Source organism: Culicoides brevitarsis, chromosome 2 (genome assembly GCF_036172545.1).
Source record: "Culicoides brevitarsis isolate CSIRO-B50_1 chromosome 2, AGI_CSIRO_Cbre_v1, whole genome shotgun sequence".
Classification (NCBI taxonomy): domain Eukaryota; kingdom Metazoa; phylum Arthropoda; class Insecta; order Diptera; family Ceratopogonidae; genus Culicoides; species Culicoides brevitarsis.
In genome coordinates, this window is record NC_087086.1 from 29112654 (window position 1) to 29124296 (window position 11643).

Consider the following 11643-nt stretch of genomic DNA (forward strand, 5'->3'; position numbering starts at 1 on the left):
TCACAAACAGGTCATAAAGCGGAGATAAAGATATTTGCATCGAAACAGCTTTATTTTTTTGTGTGCTTCCTCGTTTTGATAAGAAAAGATTTTCGGGAATTTTTGACCTTTTTCAAGGTCTTTTGCGATTTTTTTGAAATTCACTTTGAGAAAAAAAATTTAATTAAGATTAATTTTTTTTATATTCTAAAAATTTTTTAAAACCGGAAAATTTGTATCAATTCGGAAATATTTTATCAGTTATTATTTAATTCTGATAATTTTTGACATTTTTGATTAATTTATTAGTTAACCAAATTTTTTAATGATTTTTTAAAAATTAAAAAAAAAATATTTTCATAAGATATTGGAATAAATTTTTAATGTACAAAATTAAAATTTTTAAAAAAATTTGTATTTTTTTAGATAATTCTGATACTCAAATATCATTTTCGGGTACAAATTTACGAGCTTTAGAGAAGAAGTGATTTTAGACTGCCAAATTACTTGACAAATGGAGCACAGAACTCATTTTATTACAAAGGATTAAACGAATACAACAAAATGAAACGAGTAGTAACACCTTCGACTGCCTCTCGAAAGCTTTCAGAAAATCTCAAACTATACGTTAAAAATAACTCATTCACGTGAATTTATGAAGCTGATTGGTTAACATCATCTGTAAAAGAAAGACCCATCTCCAAAGTAGCCCATTTCCCATTTTGACCAAAATTCCCATATAATCGCATGCAAAATCGACGCAAATCCCTCTCAATCACCTACAAATCCACTAAACTCGCCGGAATCCCATTAAAACCCATACTTTAGTGTCTCCGTCAACCAAAATGATAAATAGTTACCATTCCACGCTAAATTATGACTCACTTACTCGAAACCCGTAAACAAATCTGACTAGACAGACATTTCGTCACAGAAACAAACAAAATACACACAAAAAAAAATCGCATTATTCGCGTCTCCGCTTCCTCAATTCCTCGCAGCGCGCAGCGACTGTCGTATGATTAAGTACTTAACGAAGCAAAACCTGCCTGGCAAACAAACAAAATCGCCGAAAAAACAAGTTCTCCTGACATTCTTGGAAATTGTTCTCGCGCGCACTTCCACGCCGCGCGATTTTATTAAAATATGCAAATCCATCCGATTTTTTTTTCTCTATACTTTTTTAGATCAGAATGAGAAGAATCCGAACCGAACGTAAACAACGATTGGGGTTATTTTTATCGACCACAACAAAGTAAATTATTTATCAGTCGATTCCTTTTTTGCGTGTTTTTGATGTTGACAGACGTGTGAGACAATTTTTGTGCGCGCCTTAAAAGACAAAAAAAAATCTTGACAATGAATTTTGCATCACACTAATGCTTTTTTGTCTCTCTCTCGCGCGCTCTGAAGGCATTTTTTTTATTGTTTTGTGCGGCGATATTATTAAATATACAGAAAATTTGCAAAGCAAATGTTTGGCAGTGTAGTGAGTCGAGTACTAGTGACAGAAAAAATATTCCTCTATGGTCATCGACATGTTGTCTTTGCATTTTATTCTGAAGGTTAAGAGACTAACGCGGTCAAATTTTTCACTTTTTGTCGATCTTGCGGTCATCCGATGCGAGATTCCGTAGGAGGGTGCGGTAAATTAGACGCAAATAACGCGCTAATGACACAATTTCAGTGAAAAATGAAGTTCCGCAGCAGCACGAGAGACGCAGAAACACAAACCTCTTAAATCAAAAAAAAAAAGTCTACATTAAAAAAAATAAAATTTATACCGGAAATTGTTATATTTTGCAATGTAATAAATATAATTGTGTAGACAACAACGTCGATGACGACGACGACGAGGAGGCATTTGCGCTATAAACGCGTATTTCTGTGTCTGACATACACGCACAGCGCCAGTAGATAGATAGACAGAAATCTGGATTTAATGATGGAAAACGGAAATTAGATGCTTTATCACTTCAATGGCATGGCATGGCAGGCAACAGACAAGCAAAATTATCGAAGCATTTTTTTTTTTTTTTTTGGGAAAAATTCGTCCAAATATTTGTCTGTCTTGCGATTAATGTTAAAGAGCTTGTCAATATTGTTATTGACAGACAATGCAATAATTTTTCTTTTTTTTTTATTGTGCCTTTAAATAATGACAAATATTTATAATAACATAAAAATGTCTGATTATTTAAGAACACGACATCTTTTCCGTTCTTCTTTTTTTTGTATTTTTAGCCATAATTTTTTTCTTTAATTTTTTCCTCATATTTCTCTGGAATGGAAGAAATTAATATTATAATAATAATAATTTTTATTATTTGTGTGACACATTAGTCGAACGATCGTCGTCGTCGATGTCGCGAAAAAAATTCTTATAAAAAAAGGCGTCAAAGTAATAACAAGGATTAATGATTTTGCAAATAAAAATAAATAAATTTTTTTTTTCGGTGCACAAATGAGAAGACATTAAATAAATTCAAAGTAAACAGGATGGAATCTGCAAAGAAAAAAAATCTTGCATACGAGTGGAAAATAGTATAATAATGGGAACGATGACCCCGTAATTATTGGGTTACGCATTCGCTAAAAAATTTCCTCCGCGCGATTTTTTTTTTGTGCCTGTCTTCGAATTTTATCTGTTTTTCGGCAATTTGACAAATTGATTATTATTATGGGCGACGGGCGATGCGACAGACAAGCGTTGAGAGAAAAAAATGTAGAATTTTTCGAGGAGGAGGAGGAAAAAGTTCTTTCATAATTTTTAATGTAGAATTAACGTGCAACAGAGATAATGACAGGAATTCGCATTAAAAGTGACATGCGAGAAAATGCAATTTATGCGAAATGGATTAACGTCGCATTTTCATGAAAAATTGTTTCACGCAGTTTTTAAAGAAAGAAATTTATATTTTTTTCGGGAGATTTTCTTGTCACCGTAAAAGGCGCTTGATGGCAGTATTTTTTGCGATTCACGTTTAAAAAAAAAATTGACAGAATTTTTTAAATACATATATAATTATACATATATCATATAATTAAATTTCCATTAAATATTTAAATCAATTTTAATTAAAAGATTTATTTCTAATTTAATAATTAAATTTTTTTATTAAATTTTAAAATGGCGGAAATTTTTAAAAAATTCTAGAATTCTGAATTTTAATTTAAAATTAAAAAAAATAATAATTTAAATTTAAATTCAATTAATTTAATTTAAATAATTAAACAAATTTAATTATTTAATTACTAAATTTTTAAAATTATTTATTTAAATTAATTTGAATATAAATTTAAAAAAATAATTTAATTAATAAATTATTTAAAATTTAAAAAATTAATTTAATTTTAAAATTTTTTTAATTAAAATTTTCAATTGACATATTTTTTTTAAATGAAAAAAAAATTATTTAATTAAAATTGATTAAAATCCATCCCTCATCGTTCTTGTCCCTTTAATTGGTTTTCTATTGAATTCCGAAAAAAAATCTAATCCTCAAATCGGTCCATACAAAAATTTCTTTGCATCTCTAACCCCGCCTCTCTCCTATTCTTTTGAAATCCGTACAAATCCCTTTCAAATAGAAAACTAGAATTTTAACGAAGATCGGAAATATCGAGAACGAAAAAAAAAATGAAGAATATCTTCCACCTAGACAAGAAGAAATAGGATCTCATTAATATTTAAAACATTCAAGCACGACAAAGACGATAAAAAATTATTATTATATTCTTCCTGTTTTTATTCTGCAGAAAAATTAAAATAATTGCAGAAATTTTTTTGCTCGATTTCCTTTTTGCCTTTTTTCGTGCAAAATTCTTCCATTTATAATTTTTTTTTATTTTGATTTAAAACGAGCTTCCTAAATTTTTTCAACGGAAATCGCTCCAAAAATGACGTAACAATAATTAATTCTTCCACCTGTGGAATGTGGCTTCTGGATTCAAGTTCAACTCGCGCAACAACAATGCAAAATTTCGCGATCTTCGTCGTTGATCTTGATCGCATCGATATATTTATCGCAAAAAAGCAAGAAAAAAAAATAAAAAGAGGAAATAACATGTCCAATACACACACTTGCATGTACGAGAAGCAACAAACGAGTAAAAATATAAATAGTTTTTTACACACATATTTATGTTGCTTTTCTGCAGATCGAGCTGTCGATGCACAAACGTTTCTCTAACATCGTTGTCGTTGTCGTTGCGTCGTGCCACAACAACAAAGCACACAACTCGAAAAATGTACAGAATGACCTTCTAAAGGAACGATCACCCTAGAAATCCACTGACATTAACTCGCTTGGCAGCATGGATGTGTTTGTGCTGCGTTCTCTGTGCAATTTATGTGCGCGAGAAGTATTTTTCTTCGTTTTATGTGTTTTTTGTTTAAAAAAAAAACATTTGAGTGTAGCGCGATGTCGATGATTAGTTAGTTCTGTATTAGCGCAAAAAAAAAATAAGAAACGACGACAACTAAACATTTTTTTGCTGTTCGTGCGCCGCACGCTGTATGCAGTAAATGCACAAAATATTATTTAAAAACAAGACGAATATTTTTTTTTCTTATGGCAAAAGAAGACTTTTGTGTCGTACGTGTGCCCAATAGAATTTTTTTATTGTTTTTAATTTTTTTGTTAAATATTTTGTTTTTTTTACGAAGCGAAAAAGATGAACTTGAAATTGAATAATTTGCTCGCAAGACTCAGGAAATAATAATAAAAAAAAAATTAACCCACGAACGAAGTTTGTGGAATTTTTCAGGAAACAGATAAGACTTGACAGAAATTACGCAGGTAGAATTTTTATTAAGGATTTTTTTTTCTCTTCCGAGTCATTTGAATTAAAATCGACACGAACTCGAAATCGATTTCGATATTTTTTGTGGTGTGTGTCGTACGATTGGATGTGATTGGATTAGAAATTCATTTTTCGTCTGTCTGTCTAGGATGGTTTGGATTCTCATGAGATTTTTACAGAAGAAGAAATTTTTTTTTTGAGTAATTGATGGTTTTGAAGGTCATTCAAAGTGCAAATTTTAACCTTGGTGATGACAGTGAGGTGACTGAAAAGATTTTTTTTTTTTGACAAATTTATTATGCGGTTAATTAGTTGTTTATTTGTTTTATTGGTTGAATGGCAGAGTGAAGCAAATATTGGTTATAAATGTCAAAATAAAATTTGAATTAATAAAAAATAATAAAGTTACTATTGAAATTTGAATTTTTTTTCAAGTTTTCAAAAATTTTAACGAAATTTATTATTATTTAATTATTTTTTTTAATGAAATTATTTTTGAAAATAAATTTTTTTTTATTTAAAAAAAAAAACATAATTATATAATTAAATTATAATGTTTAAAATAAAAAAAAAAATATTATTAAATTTAATTAAAATAAATATTAATTTTATTTTATTTAAAATTTTATTTTAACTTATAAAAAAATAAATATTTTGCTTATAAAATATTTTTTTAAATTTAATTAATTTTTTTTATTTAATTTGATTTTTTTTTAAATTTGAAATTTATTTTTAAAAAATATATTTAATTAAATTAATTATATTTCTTTTAAAGTTATTATAAAAAAATAATTATTATTTATTAAAAAAAAATAAAAAATATTAAATTAAAACTTATTGAAAAATTCATAAAAATCATTCAAAAACGCTCATGATAAGATATCATTTTAGCAATAAAATTTACTTTCTTTGGATTTATGATCTCTATGAAAAATTTTAAAATTAATTAATTTTTTAAAATTTATTCTGAAATTTTTTAAAATTTTTTACCAAAAAAAATATTTTTTCTGTAAAGAATTCGTAAAATTTTCGAACAAATAATATTTTTTACAAAAAAAAAAAAATTCCATGACCTTGAAATATTCCAAAAATAAAACCGAAACTTTCTTTTCTTTCCGCAATCTTCAATAGTCACGTCACGAGAACAATAAAAAATATAATTATATCAGCTTCCCATTGTCAAGGTCTCTGTTAATGCTCTTCTCTACTCGACTCTACGACATAACAATAATAATAACGACACATACACAACGGTTAGTAAATAATCTCGCGCGCGAGGCGAGAGAGATACAAATTGACCGCTTTTTTTATAAAGTTATTAAATTATATAATGATTACATTTTCTTGCCATTCGTTTGTCGTTCTACACACAATTTTTTCATTTATTTATTGTTCTTATCAGTTTAAACTGCAACGTTTATTGTTTTGCCTTTTTATGGGAATGTTCACTGTTGGTCGGTTGTAGGCCGCAAAAAAAATGTAAACTGTATCTAAGGCGAACTTGGATGCTTTTGACATTTTTTGTGTAACATATTGACACTCCTTTCGAGTCGTAGCCAGACATGTAATCCAATTTATCGAGCGGACGGCACAATTTTACATGGAAAATTGTAATCCTTTGAATATTTTTCCATTTTATTACGACAATTAATTGTTCTGCTGCACTTTCGTCTGACATAACGTTGCAAGTAAACATAAAGCAGGCAAATGCCCTGACAAGAGGCGACCTTGAATTTCTTTCGAATCGATATCGAGTGACTTAGATTGTCGTAGCGTCGCAATTTCGCTAATGAAATAAATCACCGCCGTTGCCAAAGAATGCGGATGTGACTTTTTACCGACAAAAATTATGTAACGACTTAAAATTTTCGCTCTCTCTCAATTTTTCTCACTTTTTGTTCTTGCTCTCTTTCCAGTACCAGACAACTACTACCCGCACTTGATGCAAAGTGGTTACCAATCGTCGCACTTCACCTCATCGAACTCGTCGTCTGCCGCGGCAGTGGCTGCAGCTGCCGTCGCCGCCAACCAACAGTCGTCGGCATCGTCACGTAGCAGTCTCGCGGGCTTGCATCATCCGAGCGTCGCAGCTGCCCTGTCGCAACACCATCATCTCGGACCCAGTGGAGGCGCCACGGCGCATCATCATCACCACCAAAGTGTGATCCAGGCGCCCACCAGTAGCTGTGATGACCTCTCGTACATGCTGGACTTTGGCTATCAGCCGCGCAAATTGAAGAAACCCAAGAAGCCGAGAATCGAGATGGGCGTGAAGCGGAAGAGTCGCGAAGGATCGACGACATATTTGTGGGAATTTCTGCTGAAATTGCTGCAAGATCGCGAATATTGCCCGCGTTTCATCAAATGGACGAATCGCGACAAGGGCGTCTTCAAGCTCGTCGACTCGAAGGCAGTGTCGAAGCTGTGGGGCATGCACAAGAACAAGCCAGACATGAATTACGAGACAATGGGACGTGCATTACGGTACTACTATCAACGCGGCATTCTCGCGAAAGTTGATGGCCAACGACTTGTCTATCAGTTCGTTGATGTACCAAAAGATATTATTGAGATTGATTGCTCAGGCACTTAAACAACGAACTTTATTATTATTTTTTTGTTTTTTTTTATTTTATTTTTTTGCTTTAAAAGACATCTTCTACAATTTTTCACAAAATAATCAAAAAATTTCGTTTTTTTAACACGAAAAACACACATATAAATATAAATTATAGAAAAAAAATATTTATTTTCATCGACAATCAAAGTACAAATTATTTAAAATAGTAAGAAAAAGAATAGAAGTTGACAACAACCTTGAGGAACTGCCCTACCGTACATACATTTTTTTAGTTCCTTGCTTAAAACTTGCTCTTTAATAACAAAATATATGAATCACTGCCTATTTTTGCGTTTGTATGTCCGTCACTACTTTCTCGTACTTTGAACAATTTTTCAGTTAATTATTATTTTATTAATTTTAATTATTAAACAAAAAAAAAATGTAAAATTAAACTAAATTTAAAGGTTATCGGTTTCATGATTTTTTTTTTCAATTTTTGTATAAAATAAATTTTGATCTCAAAGTTTTTGTTTTGTTTTTTTTTTTTGTAAATTTATAAAAAAAAATTATCATAAGGAATTAAAAAAAGAACATGATAATAATGGAAAATATATCAACATACATAAACAAGAAAGAAAGTTGAATTGTGATGCCATTATTTGAGTAAAAATGATGGAGATACCAAGAATTTTTGAATAAATTCTAATTTTAATTATATTAAATAAAAAAATTTGTATAAAATGTAATTTTTTTTAAGGAAAATCCAAGAAAACTAACATTAATTTTAAATTAAATTAAAGAAAGAATAAAAGATGAAAAGCATACAAAAGGAAGAACCTTAAAAAATATTAGGAAATAAACACGGTTAGTTCCATGCAAATCATAAAATGATAAAAATATAAACAGTTCCAAAATTGTTTTCTAAAAAAAAGATTTTTTTTTTAATTATTATTTATTTATAATTTTTTTGAGATACATAAAATATAATTAAATACTATAAAAATAAAGATTATGGCTGTTTGTGAAATAAATAAAAAAAATTTAGGATAAAATTTAATCATAATGTGGCTCAAAAAGAAATCAACACAACACATTACTAAAGTTAAAATTTAAAAATATTCGTCTTCTAAAAACTAATCTTATATCATAAAGAATATTATTATACATAAAAATAAATAAATAAAAAAGTGAGTCAAGTCAACCAAGACAACGAACAAAAATTATAAATAATATAATAACAAACAACAACAACAACACAAAATGCAATCAATCTCTGTAGTATTTTTTTGTATAAATAATAAATAAATTTGTTGCACGTCCAATATATGAAAATATATATCTATTGGTTTCATAAGTTTAGTAAAAAAAAATCAAGAAGAAGAAAAAAAATAATCAGTTTAATTAAGAATTTTTAATTAAATAAAATAAATAAATAAATTATAAGAAATTGTGAATGGAATTTATATACATTATAAAATTATATATTAAATAAAAATCTATATATAAAAAGTTTTAATAATTAATTAAAAAATTAAATAAATAAAGTTACATAAAAAATGTTATAAAAAAAATCTTGTATTTTTTCCGTACAATTTTTCCCCAAAATTTAACAAACAAACAAAAAAGAAAGTTCGCTCAGAAAATTTTTCAAATTATTTTTTGGATTTGTTCTAATATTTACTAACAAAAATAACTAACATTTATAATGAAAACTAATAAATATATATGATAAAAATACATAAATATATATGATGATGAAATGGACTGAAAATGCAATAAATGTTAAAAGATCATGTGAAAGATCGGAGAATAGACTTTTTGGAATAAAATCTAAATTTAAAATGATAAAAAATTAATCACACGATTAAAAACCACTCTAGATAGGCGAATTTTTTACCTAGCAAAAGTAAGAAAACATTAATTTTTAACCATTATGACTTACTAAAAACTTTGCGTTCATTTTTGGCAAAAAAAAAAGTAAGTTTCTAGTATTTAATACTAACACGTCTTTGTCGGCGTGGAAAAAAATATAAATTTAATCAAAAAAAAAAATATTAAGGTAAAATATTAAAATTAAAAGTAAACATTAAACATGAAAAAACAAGTAAAATTGCTCTCTTTGTGCTGTTTTAATGATAAAAGTGGTAAAATAAATTATTGATAAAATTTAGACACACACAAAATTTAGTGTAAAAAGTAATTTTTAACAAATTTTATTGACCCACATTGCAAGACTGATTTTCATGATAAAAAAAAACCAAGACATCTCCATCATTTGTAAATTCATCAGTACATCCGTAGTGAATAAATGATTATAAGGAAAAATGGGTCATTAAAGAATCAGTCAATTAATTGAAGAAAATGTGAGCTTTTCAGCTTACGAAATATTAATTGTCCTTCTTTTTATCTCTATCTCTCTCTCTGTCCTCTATACTATATTAAAAAAATAAAAAAAAAAATCTTAGCAAAAAAAAAACTAAAAATAACACAAAAGTGAATAAATGTTTAATTGTTGTATATTTACGTCCATATTTACACATCGAAATAACATTAAAAGAAAAGTAAAACATTAGCTTGAATTTTTGCGTGTTTGAAAAATTCAGAAAAAAACAACTATCAAAATAATGATTAAAAATTAGTCAAATCTTGTTTAGCAGAATTTTTGATATATAAATCAATTTAAAAGTATATTATATATATAATGAAAGTAAAAGGATATATTTAAATGTTTCAAAAGTAATAATCGGTTTTTGTACACAAAACAAAAGTAAAGTAAAGAATTTATAAATAAAACAATTTGAAAAATGACACAACGGACCTCATATAAAGAAACTGCCGATACAAATTGAGCGAAAATAAAGAGTATAAAAGACCTACAAAAAATATTAAATTAAAGTTTATCAAAAAAATATAAATAAATATAAAGCTTTCTACCATAAAATGGACCAAAATTGCTAAAAAAAAAATTATCATTTATATATATTTGAAAAGATGAATGAAAGGACGGCCACTAGTCAGAGTTACTAATTTAACAAAAAATTCTTATTTTTTAATTTTTCATAAAAAAAAAATATTTAAAAAGTTATATGACAAAACAGTGCAATCAATAAAATAAAACAAAACAAATAAATAACTACAATATGAACGATCGTACAAAATACAAAAAAAAACTACAAAATAATAAAATAATAAAAAAAATATATATCAGTCCAAAAAATCAATCAATAATACAAAAAATCGCAGCCTTTTATCAATCTTATCAGTTTTTTTTACGAAACAATCTCCATACGAAATTTATTAAGAAAAAATATTAAGACTTGCAAAGAAAGACTCGCTGTGCAGAAGATTGAGCCTTGATTGTAGAAGATTTATATACAAAAGCGTTGTCATGAACGTCTTATAGCTCCCGAGTAAATTTTTCCTTCGATCACTAAAATTTATAATATTAAAAAAAAAACTAAACTAACGATAAAGAAAGTATTTGTATCTCAAAAATTGAAACATGACAACTCTAGAAAAATTTACCGTTGAAGAATTGTTATAAAAAAAACACATTGATAGAGAATAAATGTTGGAAAGACCTCCTTTTTTACTAAGAAAAAAAAATAAATAACATAATACTAATGATATATGAAATAAATAGCGAAATTGATAAATGTTCTATAAAGTAAACTAATAAACTAAAAAATAAACAAAAAAAAAACTAGTAAAATTCGCAGATGTATTGATTGTGTCTAAAAAATGGTGGAAGAAGCCAATAATTAATAATAAAAATAAATAAATAATAATTATAAAAGTAAAATCATTCATATGTCATTTTTGATCATCATATATAAAAGTTTATATTCTAACATATATTATATAAAATATTATCGTCGCCAAAAGTTGTTTAAATTTTTTACATCAAAAAATTACTTCTTTTATTGATTGATTAATACCATGAAAAAGAGAATCAAAATATTTGTTAATTTTGTAAAGTTATAATAGTTTAATTTTAAGTTATCACAAATAGTAAGAAAGTTGTAAGATAATTTGTATAAAAATGTTAGTTTTATTGATTTGTAAATTTTTGTTTGTTTTTTTTTTCTTTCTTTATAAATTAATAAATGAATAATGAGTATGTTAATAATATATGAAGAATTTTGTTATTAGTTATATTAGTTTTATTATGTCATATAAAATAATCACAACTAAAGTAATTATAAAGATTAAAATTTAATAATATAATAAATAAAGACATCGTGTTTTCTTCTATACAAAAAAAAAGTATTTGACATGAGTGAGTTTCATTTTTC

General features: G+C 26.9%; 1 protein-coding gene across 4 annotated transcripts in view; it reads left to right on the plus strand.

Annotated features, from left to right (window-relative positions):
* Positions 1–7774, plus strand: part of LOC134832169 (ecdysone-induced protein 74EF-like) — a 63216-nt gene extending 55442 nt beyond the window's left edge. For 2 of the 4 annotated variants that reach the window (XM_063846103.1, XM_063846104.1), the window contains exon 4: positions 6702–7774. In XM_063846103.1, coding sequence (XP_063702173.1) covers positions 6702–7378 — 677 coding nt within the window. In that variant the 3' untranslated portion in view covers positions 7379–7774. The remainder of the gene's footprint in view (positions 1–6701) is intronic. The other 2 variants (XM_063846105.1, XM_063846106.1) reach the window with 1 other exon arrangement.
* Positions 7775–11643: the final 3869 nt, after the last annotated feature.